The 26,031-nt window shown below is 34.5% G+C and overlaps 4 protein-coding genes across 6 annotated transcripts; 3 read left to right on the top strand and 1 right to left on the bottom strand.

Annotated features, from left to right (window-relative positions):
• Nucleotides 1-715: 715 nt before the first annotated feature.
• LOC141839213 (putative E3 ubiquitin-protein ligase XBOS34) lies at nucleotides 716-7,204 on the bottom strand. The gene is made up of 9 exons (XM_074726909.1): nucleotides 6,946-7,204; nucleotides 6,748-6,862; nucleotides 5,526-5,606; nucleotides 5,349-5,437; nucleotides 5,167-5,258; nucleotides 4,954-5,035; nucleotides 3,130-3,232; nucleotides 1,972-2,057; nucleotides 716-1,688 (listed from the first exon to the last, which is right to left on the bottom strand). The coding sequence occupies exons 1-9, from the start codon at nucleotides 7,045-7,047 to the stop codon at nucleotides 900-902; spliced, it is 1,539 nt and encodes a 512-aa protein (XP_074583010.1). The 5' UTR covers nucleotides 7,048-7,204; the 3' UTR covers nucleotides 716-899.
• Nucleotides 7,205-9,267: 2,063 nt separating this feature from the next.
• On the top strand, nucleotides 9,268-12,393 carry LOC141841927 (uncharacterized). 3 transcript variants are annotated; one of them, XR_012602838.1, is made up of 4 exons: nucleotides 9,268-9,457; nucleotides 9,541-9,617; nucleotides 10,085-10,135; nucleotides 12,164-12,393. XR_012602838.1 is itself a non-coding variant. In XM_074730130.1 (3 exons), exons 1-2 carry the CDS (start codon nucleotides 9,359-9,361, stop codon nucleotides 9,610-9,612), a joined length of 171 nt encoding a protein of 56 aa, XP_074586231.1. In that variant the 5' UTR covers nucleotides 9,268-9,358; the 3' UTR covers nucleotides 9,613-9,617; nucleotides 12,164-12,393. The 3 variants fall into 3 exon arrangements, 2 of the variants coding, with proteins under 2 accessions (XP_074586231.1, XP_074586230.1); XM_074730130.1 differs by lacking the exon at nucleotides 10,085-10,135; XM_074730129.1 differs by lacking the exons at nucleotides 10,085-10,135; nucleotides 12,164-12,393 and having other exon boundaries at nucleotides 9,541-9,836.
• A 251-nt stretch (nucleotides 12,394-12,644) lies between these two features.
• On the top strand, nucleotides 12,645-13,583 carry LOC141839856 (uncharacterized). The gene has a single exon (XM_074727704.1). It carries the CDS (start codon nucleotides 12,779-12,781, stop codon nucleotides 13,298-13,300), a length of 522 nt encoding a protein of 173 aa, XP_074583805.1. The 5' UTR covers nucleotides 12,645-12,778; the 3' UTR covers nucleotides 13,301-13,583.
• Nucleotides 13,584-16,849: 3,266 nt separating this feature from the next.
• LOC141839797 (synaptotagmin-3) lies at nucleotides 16,850-25,953 on the top strand. The gene is made up of 12 exons (XM_074727626.1): nucleotides 16,850-17,000; nucleotides 17,685-17,783; nucleotides 19,864-19,914; nucleotides 20,030-20,153; nucleotides 21,109-21,227; nucleotides 21,304-21,405; nucleotides 21,494-21,568; nucleotides 21,739-21,815; nucleotides 22,284-22,533; nucleotides 22,735-23,094; nucleotides 25,451-25,579; nucleotides 25,650-25,953. Exons 1-12 carry the CDS (start codon nucleotides 16,890-16,892, stop codon nucleotides 25,776-25,778), a joined length of 1,626 nt encoding a protein of 541 aa, XP_074583727.1. The 5' UTR covers nucleotides 16,850-16,889; the 3' UTR covers nucleotides 25,779-25,953.
• The last annotated feature ends 78 nt before the right edge of the window (nucleotides 25,954-26,031 follow it).

Below are 26,031 nucleotides of genomic sequence, written 5' to 3' on the forward strand. Positions count from 1 at the left end.
TCGGGAGGAGAGAGGGGAGAAGGGAGGAACAAAGGCGTGGCGACGGACGCTGCTCGCGCTTCATTTTCTCCTGAAGCTTTATATGCATTTTAAAATATGATAAATATATATTGCAACACTAAGAAATTTTAGTGATATAATTATTAGTAAAAAATATATCCAATTTTACTCATTTATTTTTTATATAGATCTCACTTTTACAATTTTAGTGATATAATTATTTATTTAAATAATAAAATTTTATTAGAAAAATAAAAGTATTCATCTAAGTAATTTTAATAATGTTTTAATCAAACATAAATATTTTACTGATCATGTTAATAAAAGTTTGACATTCATAAAAATAGCAAATGTGATGGTCCAAAACATCTTATTTCAATTCAAAAATATTTTATTTAAATATAATGATGTTTAAAATTTACGCTAGTTTTTTTATGAAGACAAAAAAAATATTTTATATTGACATAATTTTTCATATTACTTTATAAACGTAATATTCCAAAACGATAAATTTCATCTTTAAAAAATAAAAATCAAAAAATAAAAATCAATAAATCGTAAGTCAATCCTATTTTTAGTAGGAAGTGCATTATTTCAAGAATTTCTTCGAACATATTTTTGTATTTTTTTTACCAAAAATAAATTTAAAGATACCACACATCATAAAACTTACTAACATGAATTGACTTGAACATAATATCCACTGTGCCCACAGTGACCACCAATATCACGTATTGTTTTGCGCCCAACATTTACGCCAAAATATTACTTACAGTAGAACTCCAAATGCTTGACATACACAACATGATAAATATCAGTTATTTGTTCACAGACTGCATGATAACTCTGATTGACCACTTAGCACTAGGAGAATATTGCAATTCACAGCGTATGATCCTTCAAACAGCATAGAGCCTTACAATCTGGTCTATCTTGGCACGGCAAACAGGGCATCCCCATTGCTTTGATTCAATCTCCCTTAAGCATGACATGCATCCAGCCATATGCCCACAAGGAATGCATGCCCCTTCCACTGGAGCATCCAAACAGATCACGCAACAGCCAGATGTGCCACTAGTGCCTGCTTTTGCTCCACTGGATTCTGTTTTGGAGGATGCACCAGCATCATCTTTAGTTTCAGCGACGCCAGGAACAGTCTCCATGGTTGTCATGCTCATATCGATGGGGCTGCTATCGATGGACGGGTAGTGGATAGGCGAAGCAAACAATGTGTCCTCAGATATAGGAGGGGCAGAAGGAGCTTCATGAGATGGTTGAATAACTGTTGGTTCAAGGTTCTGGACGGTAGGAGGCAAAGCATCTGATTGAACCACAGGCACAGCCCATCCATTCATTGAATTTGGTTGGTTTACAGGCACTTTACTATTCATTTTTGAAGTAGTATTAACATCTGAGGTGCCTGACGTGCCCCAGCCATTGTAAGTTGTATTTTCTGAAAAGGTTCCCCAACCATTTGTCTCGCTAGTTTGTGGATTAGATTGAACAGGAGGCATTCCCTCTGCCATAGCTGTCTGTATGGAGGCATTTATAGCCATCTCCATTTCTATATCTTCCTGAGTACGTTTAGGTGCGGCTACTGTTTGTGTCGAAACATTCATCACTGTATGGGGTGGATTGGGCATTGAAGGAACTATCTGCAATTCTGGAAGCTGTACAAGAGCGGTGATCTGCAAAACATTAAAGAAGATGCCACTAAATGTAGGTGAAGAACATGGAAATACATCTATAAGTAGAATTCCAGTGCTTCAGAAAGCTGATTACAGAAATATGATTAATGTACTGGAGAGTTCCAAATAGTAATGCTATGTAGTGACAAGACAAATTGTGAGTAAAGAAAACAGCTTTGAGTTTTGTAGGTTATCTTTTTTGCTCAGTAGTTATATGTTGAATTGCAACAAAATATCAAAGCATATTTGGGAGGAATCTTCTCGATTTTCATGTGCCAAGTACCTGGGGAATTCCTCGGCATGCACTCAAGAACCACTGTAATTGTTGTTTATCACCTTCATTTGCAGGGAAAAGCTTATACCGTGTTCCTGGGTGAAAGGAATAGCTAAGAACAGAATGCCATTGTATCTAAGCTGAAAGATGCATTCTATTCTGATAAAAGAACACTTTCTGGAATAAGTGCTGCTTAGTCAAGAGAGAGAATTAAAATGCTGGTAATAACAGAATCCTTTGTGAGATACATCTATGTACTACAATGATAACACTCCAAACACTGACTTTCTATGTTAAAAACCCCAAGAGGTCAAAAGAAGTGAAAAAAAAAGCATAACTGGTTGACCTTATATTTCCTTCTTAATCTTACAGCCAACCAATATACACAAAAAAAAAGCAACAAATGTATTCCGAGACTGCATAAAAACTTGAATAGAAGCTAGTGAATGAAGAAATGTCCATTAAACTACAACATATAAATATCAAATAAAGCTAAAGAAGTATCAATTATTAAATGACAACAAAGACGGCTAAAATGCATTTAACATTGGTTAGGAAAATATCCAAAAGGAAAACATGATTCAAAATATACAAACTAAAACCATTTCAATAATTTTTGTAAACAGTACACTAAAGGAATACCACTTGCTGGTTTACAGTATAGATTAAAGAGAATATGATAAACCAACCAGTACCAAGATGCTTGGTTAAATGAGTAAATACTGATTGGAATAAAATTGTATGACTACTAGTTATTAACAGCTTTTGTAACAAGCATCAATAGTTAACCGTGCAAAAAAAAAAAAGGAAAAAGATGCAAAATGAACGCAAACTTCTGATGCTGAAACAAAAGAGGTGGAGGGGAAGAGAGAGCAGAAATAGAGAGCAATATCTCATAATACCAAATACAAAAAATTGCTCAGATGTAACCACTATGTCACTTAGGCATTGTTACCCCTTGCCAAAACAATTAACCATTAGATAACTAAATCGCTCAGATACATCGACTATTTATATCAATAAATGCAAGCACAGAATAGGATCAAACTAGGATTGCCTCTTTTTAACAAAATCATACGAGCAATTCAAATAATGATTAATTTTAACTTTTTTTGGAAAGTAACGATGCATAATTTAATAATTTAGAAAATGATTAAATAAACATACTTGTAGCTTTTTCAACAATGACAATAGCAGGATCTACTTGGTTGAACTTGGGTTCTTCAATGCGAGCTTTCCAGAGTGAAACAACAGAGCGTGGCCTAGCAGTCTATTTTTTCAACAGATTGAATAAGAATCAATGATCTACAAAGTAAAATAAGTATTTGCATGCCAATAACTGAGCCTTGACATGATGGAAAGAAAAAAGGAACAAATGTATTATAAATAAGTAATATTCTGTTCTACTCTCATTCTACTCTGATAATGATGTGATTTTTAATCATATTTCAATTTTGGATTTTAGAAATCACAATTTATATATAGAAACCAAATACATTATTCTCTGTGAGACAAATAAACTGATAAACTGATTAGAGCCGATGAAAAATGACATTGTTCAGTTTACAGTATTTAACAAGTGTTTAAGAACAGGTGATTACATGTCGGAATAGTGCTATGTCTGACTGTGTTGCAAAGAGTGGTATACAAAATCATTCTACAGCAAAAAGCAAGCTGTAGTAGAACCAGCATGGTCATCCTCTTCTGCTTTTCCTCAAACTACATTATCTAAAAATCCATTTTTATATTAAGCACATTTATAAATTCTCTAGTTACTCAAATTATATGCACTTGCATACAACTAGAGGTACTTCCATGCAAAGAAGTATTCGATTATATAGCAGCTGTGACTAACAACAAACTTTAGGGGCCCTATTAGCTTTCCAAATTCATTATGCAAAAAAGGTATCGAACTAGTAAATATGCACCGAAGGACCACACTATGCTAATGTAAAGATCCTAAAGAGTACTCGAATTAATTGGTTGGAGTATAGAAAACCCACTGTTTTTATAATGAACTAATCTTCATAGATATAACAAAGGAAGCAAGACCACTAATATGATAACAACAGAGTACTGTGAGGAAGCAAGACCACTAATATGATAACAACAGCGTACTGTGAGGAAGCAAGACCACTAATATGATAATCAAAGAAATATTCTTTGGAAATTTATTCCTAAGCGCTACTGTTGATAGAAATTTTGAATAACAAGTGAATAGAAAACTCTGGGCACTTTCCAGTTCCAAGTGCATGTGTCAGGTAACATAAAATTCATACTCCACATTCTCTATCTAAAAATCACTCTTAGTAAAACAACTAGAAAATCTTGCAAGCCTAGGGAAATACTGAATGCATCTTGCAACAAGTCATCATTATTTGTGTTCCCTACAAAATGATGAGGTATTAGCCACAGCATTAGATAGTTGTCACTAAAGTACTTTTGATGACAAGTTGTGAATAATAATTATATATGTGATAAAAAAATTGTCATAAAATTGTAACTATTATATTTAGTGATAATACTATAAAATACATTGTATAACAAAAAAAGTTGTCGCTAATGTCAATTTTAATGATGAGATCAATTAATGTTGTTATTAATAGTTTTAACTACAGGACTTAAGCAGTCTAGTAACAAAATTATTGTTACCAAAAATTTTAGTGACAAATTATTAAGTTTTAGTGACAAAATATTTTGTCATCAAATCACTCATTTTTTACAATGGTTGATTAGAAGTTGAAATCAATATCATAGGTTATCTGAGTAAATCTAGTGACAACAAAAAAATTTAAAGAAACAGAATCCTATGAGTCATTATTTGACAAGCATGCTAAACATGTGGAGTGCATCGAAATAAAACTAATTGTTCTTCTATCATACTAATTGTCTATGGATGTGAATTTGAGGAACATTTTGAAAGAATATTTGATAATATAGCCAAATCAGTAAAGGATACATTAATTATTGAAAAATATGAAAAACAAGTACCTGTAAATCAGGATAGATAACTAACTCAAACTTGCTAGGATTTCTTGGATTGCGAGGGTCACATGGCAAAACCACAGCCCAACTGAAGAATAAACAAAATGATGATTAGCACTTGCAAAATTCTTTGAATATAAGAGTAAGTTAATGTATCATCATGCCCTCGACCCAAAAAAAAAAGGGTAACCCAGGAAATGGCTAAAAACATATACAAACATTTTACGAGTCAGTAGTTGTGGAGCAAATGCTTCTAAGAAACCAGGTCCATAGGCCTCCCTCAGCCATCCAGAGAAAAGAGAAATTCGGCTCTGAACATAGAAAATTAGTTACAAATCACACACAATAAAACCAGGTACCAAATGAAGAGGAGTTATAGTATTTAACAGCAGCAAGCAAACCTCGATGGCCCTGACAACTTTTAAATGACCTTTTTCTCTCGCCAAATCAAGAGCAGTATGACAATCATCATTCAAGACAAAAGGATTTGCTGTGATATTTATAGAGGAATTATAATCACCGTGCTAGCATTGACTAAAGAAAAAAGAAAAACATAAAATAGCAGCAATGCAACTGACCTCCATGGGAAAGAAGGAGGTGGACCGTTTGTTCACAGCCCTTTTTTGCAGCATGGTGCAAGGGAGTTCCCGCATGGCTTCCTATTTTGAAAAAGAAAAGGCATATATATTCACATGCAACTTCGGGTGTTCAGTAATTTAATGAATAGAATAAAAGATATTGAAATATAGCTGCAAGTGATTAAATATTGTGTGTCAGTAAAATTATATTAGAAAACGCATAAAATTCCAAAGAAATTAGCTTTAAACCTTATATAAAGATAGAAAGTAACAAACACTTTTGATAGCATATTTACTTGAATAGGGTATAACAACACAAAGACAGTAGACTACAACAATGTTCAGGGTAAAGTCTAGGAAAATATTTAATCATCTTCAGGCTCCCATTTCCCAACCTGCTACAACAGTATATTTCCACCTTCAGGCTCCAAACTTTTATTCTTTAACTAACAAAAGCATTATTGGCATATATCATCTGGTATAAATCAGGATTTCACCTATGACTACAACCTGTATATGGAAAGTATGAGAGAGAATAAGTTGTAGGAGATTTAAGTTTGTTCCCCTTGTTTGGTCATCTTTGAGTGAGAAATTGAGATAAATAATCACATGAAGATGAATCAATGGCCATTCAAAATGGCACGTTTTTCTTCATTTGCCCTCACAAATACTGCCAGAAGAACAGTTGAGCTTTTTTCTCTTGATTTAATAAAAAGTGTGCATACATTAACTTTTGTTTTCTGTCTAGCTAACCTTTTACGTAGGGTTTATGCTTGTCGAACAATAATTCGAATGACCTAAAATCAACTGTAGTTCTAGGTTAAATTCCATGTCAAAAGGTTAAAGAATCCAAAATCAACTACTAGCTTAACAACTCAAATTCTGCAAAAGTAGAAGACAGCTGCCAACGCAGCATTCATGATAAATAGATATTATTGTTTAAATGACTTCCTCTGCTAATAAGCATCCTCATAGAGAACACAACACCTCACAGAGAACACATCAGCACATTCATCATGGAAATTTTAGGTTTTGCAATCTTAGACAGAGAGACATGGTATCTCGACCTGTTTAACTCCCAATACTTGTTAAATTAACCCATCACTTATCCATTGACACGAACTTGACACTGAACATGTGGAAACGTAATTTTCATATACAGCATTTCTCAATTCAATACAACGAGAGACAACCCCATGAACTTCGAACTTGAAGGTCTCACCAGGCCTATAAGCGTTGACATTGGCACCCAAGTCAAGCAGAACTTTAGCAACAGGAACGAGATCATGCCTCAAGCATGCGACGATCAAAGGGGTCTTCCCTTCTTTATCCATCCACTGCACACGTTCATCCCGAGGTTGGACATAATCGGAATACAACACCAACTCAATTATTCGACTTGGGGCTTCATAGCGCTTACCTCAAGCCCAGCCCCTTGGCTGCGAAGCGCCCTAATCCCCTCGACGTTGCCATAACCGACCTGCTGGTAGAGCAATTCTTCCTTGGATTGTGACACTCCCATGGAATCGCAAGTAAAACTACCTAATCAAACAACAAACAATTTCCGACGGAGAGAACCCGCTTGAATCGCTTCGCTTCGAGAGCCAAACTCGAAGCCTGCCGGTTCCTCGCCCTCTTTCGTCCAAAATAATCGGCGTCGTCTGGTTCCGTGGGACGGCAAGTGTCCGCGTAAAATTGACGGGATTAATTGCAAGCCGTTGTTTTTTCTTATTTTCTTTTGTCACCAAGCATTTTAATCGGTCATACGCAGCCGCGTGCAAATTAATTAATTATATTTGATTAGATTGAATTAAATTATTTTTTGAAAGAGCAAAAATCAAAAAGGCTAAACTAAAGGAGTGCTTTTTTAGCATAAAGGAGTGCTTTTTTAAAATAAAAAAATAAGACAGCCCAAACTATATTTTATTTTAAATTTACATTATTATAGTAAGTACGATATAATTGATAAAACGTATAATATAACGGTTAGTCATAATTATTATAATGTTATAAATGGACATAATATTTGTTGCTAATAATGTCATAGTTGTTCTCATCAGACTTATTGCCTTAACTTCAATTTTATTATTGTGTCTTTCTTATTTAGGAATTATTAAAAAATATAATATTTATTCAATATACATATATCAATTAAATAAATAAACTTTAATAATTTATTAAATTAAATGAATATATTTTTAGATAATTAAAATATATATAAATCATAAATCCAAAGGTATATAATAATCAAGAATTAAAAGCCATTTATATATGATAAAAAGTATCTAATCCAAATACACACGTATAATATCTTATATATAAATTTGTACATTCTTATAAATTCAGAGAGTTCAATTGACCCTCATAAAAAAATTATTATTACTTACTCTCCATATAAAAGTAAATCAAAAAAGATAAAATAAGATATTTGGCCTTGTTTAGTAGTCATTCATTTTATAGTAGTTCATATACTGAAATATTCATCGGTAGGTAGATATCTCCTGTCATACATAAAATTAATTTCTAATCCTTCTTCATAAATTCATGATAGGTGAATACTTAAAGAATAGATATTTTTATATCTCTAACACTTGTTTATAGAAAATATACTATCGATCCTCTAGATAGTCTTGCATGTCCTTAGTTAAAAGACATCTTTATGTTAACATCCAAATTATAACCACATGACTAGGTTGAATGTAAGATTTTCATACCATTCGCACTCAGAGTTTCTTAGGACAAGCCTATCTAAATAAATCATAAGTCTTGGTCATTCTACCATCCTACTCAAATCAATCTACCATGTAGCATGTGACGATCGATAACATGAGATTTCAAATATATAATAATAGATATTAAATGCACAAATTTAAATGCATATGAATTTAACTCATTGATATTAATAAAAAAAATATTGTACATGAATAATATTCATTTAGTTTATGAATTATATTTCTCTATAAAATTCTAACCATATGATAGATAAAAAATAAACTCTCAAAATTAAATTTATTAATCAACTAAATAAATTAAAGATATAAAAATTTTAAACAATCAAATAAATTACTATTGAGAACTTGATAATATCTAAATATCAAACTTAAATAACTATTTTAATAATTTGATTCATTATCAATTTAATTCAACTTCACCATTTTATCAAATAAATTTGAACAACATGGGCTTCTTCAGTTATTAGATTAGTTTTTACTTTTTTTTGTTTACAATTCATATATCTAACTCTTTACATTCACTAATTGTATACCTGACTAGTTTATTTCCACGAAAATTTACTATCAGCCACAAGATAAATTAGAAAGTGCAAATGGCTTATAATTAACTCCGTAGTTAGTGTTCTGGGATTGTCTCCCCTAAAAAAAATAATCTACAGTATATTATAATTAGATATTGATCTGTAAATATTTAATTAGTTACGAAAATATCTTACCTTTATGTTATATCTTCGGTAAAAAATTAGAATCTGTAATCTTACACGATCGATCCCACGACCATTTATGAAGAGGTAAATAGATAACTTAATACTGAAAGGAGGGTATTTATGTTATATGGTTGTGGAGCAAGATGAGCTGTTCTTACTGTCTCTTCGTATTAATTCAATCTATTTATTTAATTATTAGTCAATTTAAAATTTATTTTTAAAATATTAGTAGATTTAAAATTTATTTGTACATGAAATGGCACAATATAGTATCGAGCAGGACCAGATTTACCAGCCCTAGTGTGTCTTCCCGGTGCGTTCCTCTCTCTTCTCTCTCTCTCTCTCTCTCTGGCTCGCTCGATCGATTGTTCTTCCGATAGCCTGACTCCTTCGCATGGCGAGCCATCAGCAGCCGATCCCGCGGCCGTGGATCCTCGATTTGCTCCTCCCCGCCCTAGTCGTCCTCCTCATCGCCGCCCATGTCTTTGCGTTGGTATATCCTCCATTTACTCCTCCTATCTTCTATTACTCTCTTTCTATCTTCCTTTGAGGTTGTAGCTTACCGTGTTCTTCCAGGTCTATTGGATCTACAGGTTAGCCACCGACAAGCAACCGCAGGTTGGTCCGCAGAGGAGCAAGGCCCATTGATCTCCGTGAGTTTGCTCGTTCCATACACGACGATCCCAAATATTTGATTTTTTACGCCCTTATTTTTTCTCTTTCTAGTGTGACACTTGAATCTGTTAATTTGTGCATACATGTAAGTTTTTTTTTTGTCTGTGCCATTCTTATTCTAGAGATGAGCTGTTCATTTATGTACATGTTTTGCGTCTTAAGAATCGCTTTCGCATGAGAATGCCGGTATTCCTACAGGTGAAATTTGTTGCTTACTTTGCTAATACTTGGAAATGTTGGACGTACAAGATGACTGAGGTTTTTGAATTTTTAGCTGCTCCAATAGTCATGTCAAATCTTGATGCATGCGGCTAAGAGAGAATTTAACCTTAGATCTGATTGCTGAATGATGTGTTTCCTTCCATTTATCACCTAACAAAAATTGTCAAAAGCCTGCTTGGTTCCTTTAATAACTGCTGATCCAACCAGTTCTGCACTCTTTTAGGTGTCTAACTGGAAATTGGTACATTTTTCCGAGGGTTTATCAGAAGAATAGGTATGTTATGGTCCTATATGTTCTGCTACTCCCTACTAAGTTTACAATACTTTAGTTGTGCAGCGTGGTTCCTTACTGAAGTTCGGTAAGGATATTGTGAAAACCAAAAAAGGACAGCATTAAAACATTATAGAATGAACTTTCCTACTCTTTTCAAATGCAGAATGCTAGGAAAGATTTTGTGTCCAACTATTTTTTTTTCTAAGGATAAACATGATGGAAACATTATATTAAAATGAAACATTGTTGTTCTCGTAAGTAGATAAATTTCAAGGATTTTATGATATTCACCTTTTCAGAGCCTCCATGCATGCTTTATCAAGACTGAATTGTCGTGTTTTGATATAAGGTCTAAATATTTCGTACTATGATTATATCTGTATGATATTTTAGGGAGAATCTAATATCAGTTTCTTACAAAATGTTAGCCCATGAAACTGTATATCAGTTCATGTCCAACACAATCGACATCAGTCCTAAACTTTGGAGTTCATTTTTATTGATTATTGGACCTTTAAGAACAATGCATATCCTAACAATAACAGAACAATAAAATGATATTAGGCAACAGACATAGTGATCCCTTAAGTGTGAAAAATAGCTACTGAAATGATAAAATAAATGCTGCCATATGTATATTGTTTGAAAATGGGACTTCCATGCACTAACTTTCATTAGTGCAATATACCAACCTGCTATTGACATTTGAAATTTGGATGGTTGTTCTACTTTTGTGTGAGCATGCCAGAATTGAGGACTAGGGTTCTAGCAGTGCTACAATTTTAGTTATGGTAGTTGGGAAGATACCAATTTATCTGGTGCATTTTCTGCCTTTACGGACTTTGAACTGTTTGGATTAACCAATTTATCGGGTGCATTTGTAAATCTATAGTCTTTGTTAAGTCCACATGTTGGATAACCATTATAGTGAAGGGATTAACCTTGAAGACGCCTGTTCTTTTTCCCTCTTCTTGCTACCATTCATGGTAGCATTAGTAATGTTGAACTAGTTAATTACCAAGTTCCTGCCTAAATCATCACAACCGGACCATGCAAGGATCATTAGACCATGTAGATATTGAATCTTGTTATGCTAAATTATAGTTTCAGCTAATATTACAAAGAATAAACAACTTTGAATTGTTATCAAATTCAGACTTGCCAGTATCATATTCATATTTTCATCTTCGATTTTGACCTTTTCCTCCCTCATTGATTTCCTCTATCCTTCTTGGCTTAGGTGTCAAAAAATGTGAGCTAAAGATTCAACTGAAATAAGTTTGATCTATGAATCTTGAAACAGTGAGAATCATTTCTCTCTCAATTCAATGATCTGAATTATACTCTCGTATACTGATATCTTTTGGAAAAGTAAGTTATCTATGATATATGATGTATTATGCATAACTGGAGCTTGTTTTTGTGATATATGATGATGTTCACTAATATCTGATATTGTGTATGTTAGGCATTCAATTGAAATTTGTATGAATTGCCATCGTATTTGGCTTACTGTGCTTTGAAGATATTAAATGAATAAAAGAATAGATCTACAAATCATATTCAAGTTTAAGGATCTTGTTCTTCAGTCGATTGAATCAATTGCTACTTTTGCCTTGGCCCTATGAGGCAAAATGATGATTTTCTATTTTTCATATAGAGGATATGCACATTTCTCGTGCTTTCGCCCTGAGACAAAATGACAATTTTCTATTTTTTATATTGAGGATATGCACAATGCGTCAAGGATGACCATATGATCTACCCAACAAAAATATAAACCAACCTCAAATTAGTTCACATAATATAGCAGGGTGAGAAACAGATGCATAACATTGCAATTTTTTTTTTTTTTGCTTCATTTGTTCTGCATTGAAGTATGAGTAAAATATATCCAGTTTTATAGCTTATATTATATAAATATGTTACTGCTATTTTATTATAGTTACATAGCAAGCACTGGGACTTCAATTTCCGGCACCAGCGCCACTGCAACCTCCCCTTTTATCTCACCTACTAACTATGCAGGAAACGCTAGAGAGTTAGCAGAAAGCCTGTCAAGTGAAATGTGAAAGGAAGCTATCAGAGTGGGACATCACAACCGACACCCGACGCCGATGCATAAAATGTTCGTTACGTTTTTCAAATGCATGCCATTCCTCGACGAATACATGCCAATGGTTTGGGGTTATTCCATTTCTAAATGATTGTATTTGTAAAATTGAGTATATCTAGTTGTTACGCGAGGTAGGGATTTTTTTTTTTTGTTTGTTTCTTAAAGGAACAAAAAAGTAGAACAAAAACTAGCGAATTCAGATCTACCCACGCCTCATTCATTGAGTTCGACACCAGTCCATCAGTCGAAATGAATTAATTGACTCCAACACAAGCACAGAGATTAGGAAACACTGCTTGGGTTGGCTGGCCCCCCTCGCCCTCCCCCATCGTTCCCCCCATGCATGACCACAAACAGCCTGTCCAGCTGCCCATCATCTGTCCTCCATTGCCCTTCTCTTTCTAATTCCCCCCTTCTACCATAACCCCCCCACCCACAAAGAAGAGAAGAACAAGAGGAGAAGAGCAGCAGCAGCAGCTCCTCCTGCTCCTACCACAGATCTGCTGCTGCTGTTACGACTTCTCGCCATGGGCTCCCTCCTGGAGAACCTCCAAAAGAAGCGGCTCTTCCCCACCGTGCCATACAAGGACGACCTGCCGACCTTCCAACCCCAGAAGAAGCCGCCATCGCCGCCGCCGCTGGACGCTCGCCCCATCGGCCTCCGCAAGCGGATCTCCTCCTTCTCCGTCAAGATCCAGCCCCTCTCCGCCGACTGGGCCGCTTTCCGCCGCTCCAAGTCCGCGCCCTCCTTCGGCGAGCTCGCCGGCGCCGTCGGCCCGATCCGCCGCTGGTGGGGCCAGTGCTGGGGGTGGATCCTGTCGCGGAAGCCGACGTTCGCGCAGGACATCGAGATGAACGAGGAGGAGACCGCGATGCTGGGCTTCCAGCTCAAGGGCAGCTGGCGCCACCTCTTCTACCGGGTCCGCTCCGAGATCCGGAAGCTGATCCGCTCCGACTGTCTCCCCACCACGCTCCCGCAAGGCTTCAGGTACGATTCCTTCAGCTACGCCCAGAATTTCGACGACTCCACCGACCGAACACCACACTGAACTCCACCTACTCGATCGATCCCAATTCGAAGGAGCTATACGCGTTGTTATTGTTTGCTCGTCTTTAATTATTACTCCTCCTATTCATGTCCGTAAGCTTTCATTCTTTGTTGCTCATTTGCGTTCTTTACATATGGCTCTCTCTCTCTCACACACACACCAGCAACATGAGAGAGCAAGTCAATTAAATCAGTTCCTTCTGCAATTGTGACTATATAATTTGTGGATCCTCGTTTTATTCTTTTCTGAAGCTATTAAGCCAATAATTTGCTGCATTCCTTAATTTGCTCTCCCATGCAGAAATAACGTGTTAGGATTAATTCAAACCAGGGGATTGCATTAAATTTAAATGGATCATCATGTTTGTTAATTTGTCATATTTCTCGGTCATAATTCATAAACTCATAGGTGATGTGCTGGTCGAGCAGTTCTTGTTTTATTTATGAAATGTGCAGAGATTCTCTTGGCTGTAGGGTCGCTGATTGGGTTGTAGTCCAGCCAAGGGATGGTTGGATTGGAGCTGTCTCGCCAGCTGATGTTCCAGCCATAAAACAGTCAATTTGTTTGAATATAAAACTGGCAACTTAATTATGAAGAAAAAAAAACACATCTTTCACAACATTAGAACTAGATTATAGCTTAATTGCTCTAGTATTATATCCAACGCACACAATTGCCATTTGCTTAAATGTAAAAGAGAGAAGAGAAATCCTTTCTCGAATGCAAATTAACTGAAGATCCACTTATTACTTCTGTAAGCTTCCTTCCCCCAAACAGAAGATCACACTTCATGGGCCATGAAATGCGTTAGGATCCAAAGCGAAGAGAGAAGCTAAAAACAGGCCCACTTAAAAGATCCGTGGCCAATCGATATCCGTTGTAGCAGAGGAACCAAAGCAAAAACAGAGTCAAAGTATCTACCAAAGTTAAGTTAAGACGAGACAGGGAAAAGCATGCAATTGGCATTGAGCAGTTAAAATCGAGGTCAAGGATACTGAGGAGGAGACGCTCCCACCAGTCGAGCATGTAGAGCCCCACTGTTACGTTGTAGAGGTGCAGCTTTCTGCTCGCCCAGTTCATGCTTCGGAGCTAATGGCCGGCGGGCGATATTGCAAGAGGAGGAGATGAAGAGAAGGGGGGAGCTGGATGAGCGTATGTATATATAGCGCAGTGCAGTGGAGTGAAAGGAGGAAGGGCGGAGGTCAAATTTGAGTGCGGAGTTAGGAGGAAGGTGGCCGGCGGAGGTTGCAGATGGAGAGGACACCGATGCCGCGAGGCTTCCAAGGTTTGACGATTTCCAAGGATTAATTTATTAGAATTTGGATTTTCTCAAGGGTGATTTATCGAAAATATTTAAATCCAGACTGATTGTTCTAGAGATGGTGATTAAATTATTGAGCAAAAGTAAAAGAACGGCCGTCCACATTTGATGAATCGTCCAACGTGTATTCCATCGTTTTTTTTTATAGTAAAAGTATTTTTATTTAATATTGTTGCTGTGGATGATAAGTTATAGAATAACTGTTATGATAAAATATAATATTTTATTTTAATCAAAATTATTATATATAAAATAATATTATATTAAAATATTTTTTATTAGCTTTAATCTAAATTATTTTAATTCTATTAAAATTATTTTAATTTAGTCAAAATCATAATAGTTATCTAGTATAATAACTATTTAAATAATTATTTAATTATTACAGTTTCTTAGATAGTTATTATAATGTTGTATTAATTATTATAGTAGTTTGTAGCCATTACTAAGTAGTTATTGTAAACATTTTTAAATAATTTTGATAGAATTTAGATAATTTTTATTAAGTTGATAAAAAAATATTTTAATATAATAATATTTTATATATAATAATTTTGATTATAATAAAATATTATATTTTATGATGTATAATAGTTAGTCTAATTATTATAATAAAATTAAAAATAAAGATACTCTTGAAATAAAAAAATATGATGAAATGTTCATTTAATATTTTTTAAAAGTATGTTTTTTTTAATAATTTAGATATTTAATTTTTATGAATTAATTCTTATGTAAGTTCTCTATCTTTTTCAAGAAGTGAAATCCGCGCACCTTAGCGGCCCCACACAGTCGATCCCATGATCATTTGTGAGGAGGTAAATCGAGAAATTGTAATTGATCACGACGTAGCTCTGTCAAGATTCGAACTCTTGCATTCTTCTGCAACTCTGCTGCGTAACCAACTCAGCTATGCTTCGGGGGCTTATGTAAGTTTTCTATCGATCATCAAATTAAATCGAGAAGTACTGACAGATAAAATTTAACTTTTATTACCAAACAAATCCATCTCACTCCTTAGCAATCCCACTGTGGGCTAGCTTTTTAATTTTTGTTCTAAATTCCTTTTTTTTAAATAATTCATATATAGATAAAATAAAAGAGATTTGACTCCCCAAATGTACAATTAAAAGATCAATATCATAGCCCAAACAACACTAACCGTTATGTTGAGCACGCACATAAGACCCATCATACAGGAAACTACATCAAATCTGTGACACTGTCAACACCAAGACACTATAGTCCCACATGTCCATGCATCATAACACTTGCATATTCATCTACGAATTATACAAAGTACCACATATCACAAAATCAATCTTATTTTAAAAACAAAGTCACCAAGATGCTACCGTGGCTTGAATTTTGGATAAATTCTTTATTAGATAGAGGCGTTGCTTAATTTGAATGCGGGTGACGTGCTATTTTCTTTTTCTTCTATGATAAGCAATTTTTTTTTCTTCGTTGTTATCCTGCTCACGGCTTTTCGCAGGCAGTTGTAACGCCGACATCGACCAAGGAATATCGTATTATGCACGATACCTTGAGATGTGATTTCTTAATTTTATTGTCTAATTTTTTTTTATTCAGCAAGAAACTCGTGGATTTTGCTTCTTTTTTTTTTACCCATCCAAAATTAAGGCTATTGTTTTAATTCTTTTTATTTTTATTTTCTTTATGCTCTTTTCTAGTAAACATTTACTATCTTTTTTCTTTACTTTTAATTTCCTTTAAAAATTAAACACCGGTGCAATCCAAATGTTCATTCATAATTTAAAATAAGATTTGAGCCATGCAATTACATCCACGTCACCATATCTACTATTATTCACGTCACATCATATGACCCATGTCCCATGGATGATTGACCAAGAGCTTCTAAATTAAGGGGTTTTTAAAAATATTTCCAATTACAATATTCTAAATTAAGGGGTTTTAAAAAATATTTTTTAATATTTTATTTATGTTAAATTATAAAACTTTGGGTAGGCAGGAAGCATTATTGACTTCTTGTATAGTCGATCATCTATCTTTTTAATTATTTAAAAAAGATATAATTAATTCAAAGATATATATTTTATGGGTTTTGGTTTTATTATTATTATTATTTTTCAAATAAATTCATTATTTTTTAATTTGGTAATTATCGGGCGGACTCTTCCCTGCCCAGCTGGCTATATGTAGAAGTATGTTTGAGTTCGAACGCGATTGCAACTCTTCACATCTCTTTCTCCGCCGGATCGATGCGGGTAGCTGTCGCCGGCGATGGGGCTGGTGAGCACTCTCTTGGGCGTCCTCGGGTTTGGAATCGGCACTTCCGTCGGCCTTCTGGTCGGCTATTTCTTCTACATTTACTTCCAGCCCAGAGATGTCAAGGTGAGCAATCCCTTGTTTTCGGCCGATTTTTCTTTTCCCTTTTGTTGGCTGAAAATATAGTTCGATCGGGAATCTTGCTCGATTGTATCATGTTGGATTTACCGAGTTGGAGGTATGACTTGTGGGTGATGTTCGCTTCGTGACGGTTTCGGATGGATGGGATTGGCACTCTCCGGATGTTGGTTTGGGAGGATTTGTTGATTTCAGTTGTTGCTCAGTTGGTTGATTCTCGTGGATCGTTTTGTAACATGGGGAAACAGTCCTGATGGGGAAGTGCGACCTTTTCATCTGTTTTTTTTTTTGAAACAAGTTATGGGGTTGATCAAAAGTATAATCTCTTAGTTTTGTTTCTTGGAAGGTTTCTGACAAATTTGTAATGGAATTGCTCTTTTCTTTCTCAGATTTTCCTATCAGTCTAACTCTTTTCCATGTGAATTGTTTGGTCAAGAATTGACTTTTATGTGGATTCTGTACACGTAAAATGTAGGTCTTCAGCATATTGACTGTTTTTTCTTCTCTCTTATTCGTTTATCATGCATGCATGATTCTTGTAGGTTTATCACATGGCATGAGCAGGATGATCAATTGAATTCTAAATGAGTTTTTAGCAAAGTAAAATATCTCGATGTAATTATGTGCATTCTAGTCGAAGGCATAAATCATAGTTACGGATGTTCTTTGCAGGATCCAATTGTGAGACCCTTGCATGAGCTAGACTCAAAGACCTTGCATTCACTTATACCTGAGATTCCATATTGGATGAAAAGTCCAGACTATGAACGAGTGAGTTAGCTACTTTCCCTTACAAATTGTTGACATGCATATATAGTTTGTCATTGGATGATTATCCCATCTGTAATAGTTCTTTTAGGATGTAGCAACTGTTAGATCCTTCCTTGTGAAGAATCTTTGTCAACTGTAAAGCTACCCGATCTATTTTCTTTCACCAGATGATTATCTTATTGGTTTAGTTCTTTTAGCTATTATATATTTGTAGAGTTTTGTCATGTATATAGCTACCAGGGGAATTCTCTTCCATCAGATGATTATTGTGTATTTATAATGTTATTAGCTCGTATTAATAATAATTTTATTTGTGAAGAATCACCATTAACTACAAACTAAGGATCCATTTTCAGATTTAAAATGGAAACATATATGATGTTGCTTGAAGAATTAGTTTTTTTGAGTCTATGGACTATGATAGGCATGTGTAAATTGTGAACTAGATAATTGTTGATCTAATTCTGTGGAGAACTAAACACATTTCATTAAAGTGTATACTGCTTGTTTGTAGTTGAATTTAAAATCCTTGCCTAATCAGAAAATCACAATAATGCAATGGTATTCAAATAAATCATACCATTGCCTTATGAACAAACCACTGAACTTTCTGTTGCTAATATTATTTAAAATTCATAATATCTCAAAGCAAGGTTTGAAATCTTGAGTGGAGCTAGGGTTTTGGTATAGCCGGATCAAGAGTGCTGCTTGTGTTGAGTATCCGTGCTAGAGGGTGTGCCGAACACTAAAAGTGGAGGAGAAAAGGGAAGGAGAGGATGAAGAAAAATTAGGCTTTTGTGAATCATGAAAGCATGTGAAAGAGTAGACTTACCTTTTAAAGTAAGAGGTAGGAGGCTGCTTAACTTTTAGAAGCTTCAATAATCCCCACTATGGTGAAAGGCTTTTTTGACATCCAATCCAAGTCTTCCATGACTTCAAGCCTTCTGTGACCTTTGGCATGCTGCCGAATAATAAAAGACTTACACTCAAGCCTAGGAAGAATCGATCAAGCTCGTGGAAGACTTGTACAGTGCATTACAAAACAATGAGAGAATCACAAAACGATGGAAACTGCCTTACTTACTGTATTGTGGAAGAATTGTGAAATGGTGAAAGCCACATGGTGGAAGACACACTCAAGTGACTCACGTGCCTTAGGTATCACACCTCACGCTTGCGAAGACTCACACTAGTTCACCAAGGTGTTTTGTCAATCTTGCTCAAAGATTATATTTAATTTTTCTTTATTTTGGTGAAATCAATCTTTAATCTTTTAATTATATAAGTGATTTTCTCATATTAAAAATTTCAAATATTTTCTATAAGGCATTCTAGTCAATTCAACTAATTCCAACATACTTGTTGTACTTTGGAAAACTTGTGCAAAGTTTGTCTAATGTTGAAGGTAAATTGTCGACATCAAAATAATCTTTGTCTAAATAAGTTGTCAAACATCATTGCTGCAAAATACATCATTTATGCAGTGATAGACCTTATTGCATCCAAATATGGTGCAGACATAAGTATATAGACAGCAAAACATATCCATCCATAATTTACATGATAAAGCTAAATAAAAACCAAATTATTGAAACATATAACCTGAATAAAAAAAAACATCTTTCTTCCTAATAGTTTGAGGGATTCTCAGTGTATATTAAACAATCATAGAGCCTTGGCCAGCTGATTATTTTCATATTGGACAAGGTTCAACTGTCACATAAAGTGTTGTTTTTCCGCCAAAGACTTCAGTAGATTTAGTTTCATCTTCCACGTCCCAACTTCCCCATGTATGCATGATTGCTTTAAATTTTTCCTTGGAGAGTGACCCATGAGAATTCAATCATCAAAAATCTCTTTGGGAGCTGAAACTGAATTTAAGATTCAAGGATAAGGTTAATTTTCTTTTATATCTATTTCTTAATATGAATTAGTCAGGTGCAAAATTTTCTTCTTAGAACTTGTATTTCTTCAATACCCCCCCCCCCCCCCCCCAATAGTTGTACTTGAAAGTTGAAACTTGCAACCAAATATTGAAGATTTTTGAACTTCACGATATTGATATTTAGCCTGTTTGCAGGTCGACTGGTTGAATAAATTCATACTCGACATGTGGCCTTGCTTGGATAAGGTTCTACTTTTCTGTATGTTGGATATGATAGTCTAAACAAAATAACAACTTTGAAATTGCAGTTTGTTATTATGAATTTGTTATGTACTTATTATTTATTTTCCTATTGATGCAGGCAATATGCAATACAATTCAGAGTACAGTGAAGCCAATATTTGATCAGTACATTGGAAAGTACGGGATCGAGTCAATTGAATTTGATCATCTAACTCTTGGTTCACTTCCACCTACAATTCATGGTTTGTATCTCAAGTTCTCCACATAGAGATACCTGCTAATTATAAACTTTGAACATGTAGGTAAAGGGCCAATGAAGAGTTTCTTGGAACTCTTGTCTAGGTATTGATAATTTATGCATAAATGATGCATGCCAGATTAGTCAAATGGATTTTAGCTTTTCCTAGTGCTCACTGACAAGATTCGGGAGCTAAACTCATCAAGCATTTGGTTATCTTACTGACCATAAACTATCATGTACTTACTAAATATTTTGTCAGGAATGTTTTGCAATCTTTGTTCACTTTACATAAACACTGGAGAATAAGGCCATAAGGAAGCATATGCAAAAACATACAGTTGGGGCATTGAGTTTAGTTATAGCCTGTGACAACTTTTTCAACTTGTTGTGAAAGGAAAAAAAAATTGGCCTTACACCCACAAATGCATCCTTGTTTTACCTCGCCAAGCTAATACCCTATATTCTTTAAGTTTTAGGATTTACCATAGAGATGCTTTTTAGGGTTCTTTGTTGAGTTTTAATAAGCTAGATTTAGATTAAAAGTTTATTATGCGCTTGCCAACTTGTTTAGTTGGATTGTGAATTTCATAAGGGAGAAAGATATAGCATTTTGCAAATTTGCTATGCAATCATTTGAGAAAAAGCATTTTACAAGGATAGAACTAAAGCTAAATTGTATTTTATTCTCCTCTATATAGGTGTAAAAGTTTATGAAACACAAGAGAAAGATATAGCATAAGGGAGAAAGATTAAAAGTTTATTATGCGCTTGCCAACTTGTTTAGTTGGATTGTGAATTTCATAAGGGAGAAAGATATAGCATTTTGCAAATTTGCTATGTCTATTTTTTCTATCATCCTATTGAGAAAAAGAAACTATTAAAACATTACAACTTTATATATTCATTTTACAAGGATAGAACTAAAGCTAAATTGTATTTTATTCTCCTCTATATAGGTGTAAAAGTTTATGAAACACAAGAGAAAGAAATAGTTGTTGAACCAGCAATGAGATGGGCTGGTAATACAAACGTGGTTTTAGTGCTTAAATTGTCCTTCTTCAGAGTAACAATACAGGTCAGAAGTTTTTTACAAATACTACGTAAAAGTAGCCTCCATTTAATGATATTAATATGACAATTTTTTATTTTAGTTGTTGGATTTACAAATATCTTTGGTGCCACGGGTTACTTTGAAACCACTAGTTCCAAGTTTTCCCTGCTTTGCCAACTTGTCTGTATCTTTGATGGAAATGGTAATAATATTCTTCACTTTGGATTGATTAAGTGTTTTCAGGAAACGTTTACTTCTGATATTTCTCTGTTTGTTATATACAACTGCAGCCAAACGTTGACTTTGGACTCAAAATTTTTGGTGGAGACATAATGGCAATACCTGGCTTGTATAGGTTTATTCAGGTTGTAAATTTGTTTCTGGATAGCTAAGTGAACTTGTTATTTACAGACAGCTACTAGATTATCTGCCTTAATGTCATTTGGCATATGAAATCATATTGATTTGACTGCTAGAAATTTACAATTAGTTTTATTTCCCACTAACTATTTATTGTAACTCTCTTTGGCCATAGGATACGATTGCAACACAAGTCTCAAATATTTATCATTGGCCAAATCTTTTAGAGATACCTATTCTAGAGGGTTCAAGGTAACTTCTTGTTGGTGCTGCTCATATGGGTGATAATACTTCCATTATAGAATTGTCTTCCAATTTTCCTACTTCACCGACTACTGTTATCAAGTTATTTTCATTCTGCATGAATGATTGTTTGGCTATTCTTTTTCTTTTGATGTTATTCATGTTATTCCTAGAATGTTGTACGCCTATACACCATCCAACAATAGGAAACAAAGAGAAATGTGTGCTAGATTTCCTTATTCCACAATGGAAATGGGTTTATTGTTCATTCAGCATGCCCAAAAGTAGGGCTTCATGACAAGATAGTGCATTAATAAACTGAGTCTTGATTTTCTTGACTAATAATGTTGAAAGTGCTTTTAATCAGCCTAGCATATTGTAGATTACCTAATTTGTGAATCATTTCTGCTATCAAGATATTGTTGCTAAGATTTAGTTGGAAGGATTGGCTAAGTACATTTTATCTTGTCCTTGCAGTGCTGCAGTAAAGAGGCCTGTGGGAATATTGAATGTAAATGTTGTTCGTGCATATAATCTTCGCAAGATGGATATTCTTGGGAAATCAGATCCCTATGTTAAACTCAGTTTGAGTGGAGAAGGACTGCCATCAAAGAAGACCTCAATCAAGATGCGTAACCTAAATCCTGAATGGAATGAGCAATTCAAACTTATTGTAAAAGATCCAGAGACTCAAGTTCTTCAGCTTCATCTTTATGACTGGGAAAAGGTTGAACTCCAGCATGCTTTGTCTTCTTTTTAGTCTTTGTCCTAAACTTGTTCATTAATTCATCTTTTAGAGTTCTCTCAAGTCAATGAAGAATATGGATAACAAAATTTATTTAATAGCTAACTTTCACAATTCTTGCATAACATCTTACTATCAATGTGATGAAAAACTCTTTAAGATCGTTTTTTTGTTATTATGCAGGTGAAAATGCATGATAAGTTGGGCATGCAAGTCATTCCACTGAATGTGCTTATTCCTCATGAAACAAAAGAGTTCACTCTTGATCTTCAAAAGAACATGAACCCTAATGACCCACAAAATCAGCGAAACAGAGGGAAAATTGTAGTACAATTGACATTTGATCCTTTCAAAGAAGACACTGGTAGTTTCAGTAAGGTTTTAGATGAGAAGCTTAGTGGCATTGACAGAGGGATTCCGGATGTATCTGATAATGGTGGGTTGTTGATGGTTACTGTTGAAGCCGCAGAAGATATTGAAGGAAAGCATCATACTAACCCTTATGCAGCAGTTTTTTTCAGAGGAGAAAAGAAGAAAACTAAAGTAAGCCCGAGTTACTATATGATGATTTTATCTTCAATAAAAACACTATATGATGATATCTATTTTCATGTCTATGGCTCGTGTCATCTTTTCCCTAGCATATTCAGTTTGTATGTGGAGTGATTCAATCATCACTATTTAATATCCATGACCTTCCATTCTTTTTACTATCTCTTTAGCCCATGTTACAATATCTTTTCTCCTACGAGTACATCAATTCGTTCCGAATTCTTGCGCAGTTCATTAGAAAGTGACCATCATTTCCCTTCCATTTTCAAATATCCAAAATTTGACTCTCCTATTATCAACATTACGACAAGTTGAGCTGACTATGTTGTGTTTACTTTGGTGAAGGTAGGATGGAAAAGAAATAAAATAATCAAATTCTTTCATTTACTTGGAAGTAGAGAGGTGAAAGACACTTGATTCGCTCCATTTTCTCTATATTTTATTGCTGTCCAAATCGGTGTTTATCTTTTTCTTTCAGTTCCATCCTAATTAAATAAGATTAGTGGAATATAATTGATGTAAGAATATATTTTGTTCATTTTCTTTGCCCTTCACTTAAATCATTTATTCCCGTTCTATTTCTTTACTTCCAAGTTAAAGTAGCCCTGAGTTAAAAGGTGTAACTAGTAAAGGGAGACCAAAAGAAAACTCAAATTAACATAGTTAACTTTGAATTAGGAGATATGAATATTGCTAATGATATAGGCTTCCATTTAGTTAAGCGAAAGAATAAAATCAAATAGCTAACCTAAAATAGTAGTGGCTAACATGGTCAGATGATGATGACAAGAATTTAAAATATGCTTGTCTTAGATATTCAAAATTAATACTTTTGGCTTATAAGTTTTTTTCCCTTGCATAACATATAAATCATATATCCAATTCAACTGATCACTGTGGTTTGAATTCACTTCTTGATGTGAATTCCGTTAGCATAAAAGTCCTTGATAACATGTATGCTTTGCTCTTTTAATCACATTGGCCAAACTAAGTTCCCTTTTTCTGTATTAAACTTCCTTTTCGTTTCACACCCCCAACATTGCCTATGCGACACTTCTTTCATCTTTAGTTTAGGATGCCCCTTTTTTCCTTAATAGAGAAATGAAAAGTTGAGAACAGGTGACCATCCATATTCGCGTCATAGAGAAATTGAAACAATATGAAAAAAGTAAGAGAAATACTGTTGCATGATATACAATCCCAAGAAATATTCAATTCAAGCTAAACACAAAATAATAGCTACTATTTGCTAAAGTTGATTGACTAACCATTTATCCAAAGCTTAAGCTACTAGGAATAGGTCCAATTTTAAGGTGACATTTCATTTGCTATTAGCATGACTAGTTGGTTTCTAAAGATCTCATGTTATTATCATTGGCCAGCAACTTTGAGAATGCTACACTATGTCAAGAATGCTTGATGCAAGTTGTCTTCAGATTGCAGGATACACTTATGTTGATCGAGTAGGTTCCTCTACAAATACACGATTCACATCAAGTTGTCTTCTTACGAGTGGTAACCTAATTTTCAAAAATAGCAAGAAGCAAACTATTATAGTAAGTCCAGTGCAAAGGCAGAGCATAGTGTCTGACCAAACAATTGTTTGAGTTGGGACATACAGACATGGAGCCAACAAAGCTTTGTTACAACGACCAATTTGCCATGCACATTGCTTCTAATCTAGTGTTTTGTTGGAGAGCAAATCACATAGAAATTTATTGTCACTTTATCAAAGAAAAAGTATAATCGAATCCAATTGTCACCTTATTTATCAACTTTGTTGCTCAGCTAGTAAACTTAGTAACTCAGCTTAATTTGAGGTATCTGCAATAAGCTAATTTTTTTCAATATATTTGAACTAGCTCTTGGGGGAGTTTTATGGACCAAAATGTAAATACTGATAATATTAGGGATTTGTTTGTATTATTTTTTAATAACATAAATAGATAGTGGGAACTGCCTAAATAATTAATCTAATCTTCTGCCCTGTAATGAAGACAGAGAATCGAACCAAGGATGATATAAGAGACTTTAGCCTCAATGCTGGCGTTCGTAACTTTTAGTTGCCACTTTGTTGTCTTTAATTTATAATGATGAATACTGATCAGTGTAAAATAGATCTTACTATTTTTAAATTTATTTCTACATTTCTGATTGTATAAAATGGCCATAGTTCACTGTTATCTTCAATAATGGTGAAAGCTTTGGTCCCTTTTCCTTGTTTTTCTTCCAGTCTAATATTACATTAGATTTAATATCCATGTTTTTGAATTACTGTTTGTTTTCTGTTTAGATTGTTTCGCTCCATAAACATTATATTAGCTTGTTCATTCACTGTTCTCCTCAGGTTATCAGGAAGAGCAGAGACCCAAGATGGAACGAGGACTTCCAGTTTATGCTAGAAGAGGCACCAAAAGATGAGAAACTTCACATTGAAGTACTGAGCAAGGGAAGGTTTTTTAGCTTCCACTCTAAGGTTTGGCACTTGCGATAAAGCTTCTTCTTTCTCTCTCTTTCATGTTCTCATTTATTATTCCAACTGTTAGGAATCTCTTGGGTACGTCGATATCAATATTTCAGATGTTGTGAACAACGGGCGCATAAACCAAAGGTATCATCTCATAAACTCGAGAAGTGGAGTGATTCATATTGAGATGAAATGGAACACCACTTGACGGGACATCAGCAGGGGTTGTACATATGAGTTGCTTTGCGATCATGCATTTTTTATTTTTTGGTATAATTAAAAGATAGATGAATTTATAGCCTCAATGAGAAAAATGGTTACAGCATAAAATCAAACTAAGAAATGTAACCAAATTTATAGTTGATGTTTATGTTTCAGAAATAGGCGCGATTGTTGTTGTTTTTCCATCTGTGTTTCTTTTAATGATTTAGTGATAATCTTGACTTGGTTATGGTGCATTT

This window comes from Curcuma longa, chromosome 11 (assembly GCF_044706935.1).
Source record: "Curcuma longa cultivar G26 ecotype Majalengka, Jawa Barat chromosome 11, ITB_CL_G26_1.1, whole genome shotgun sequence".
Lineage (NCBI taxonomy): Eukaryota > Viridiplantae > Streptophyta > Magnoliopsida > Zingiberales > Zingiberaceae > Curcuma > Curcuma longa.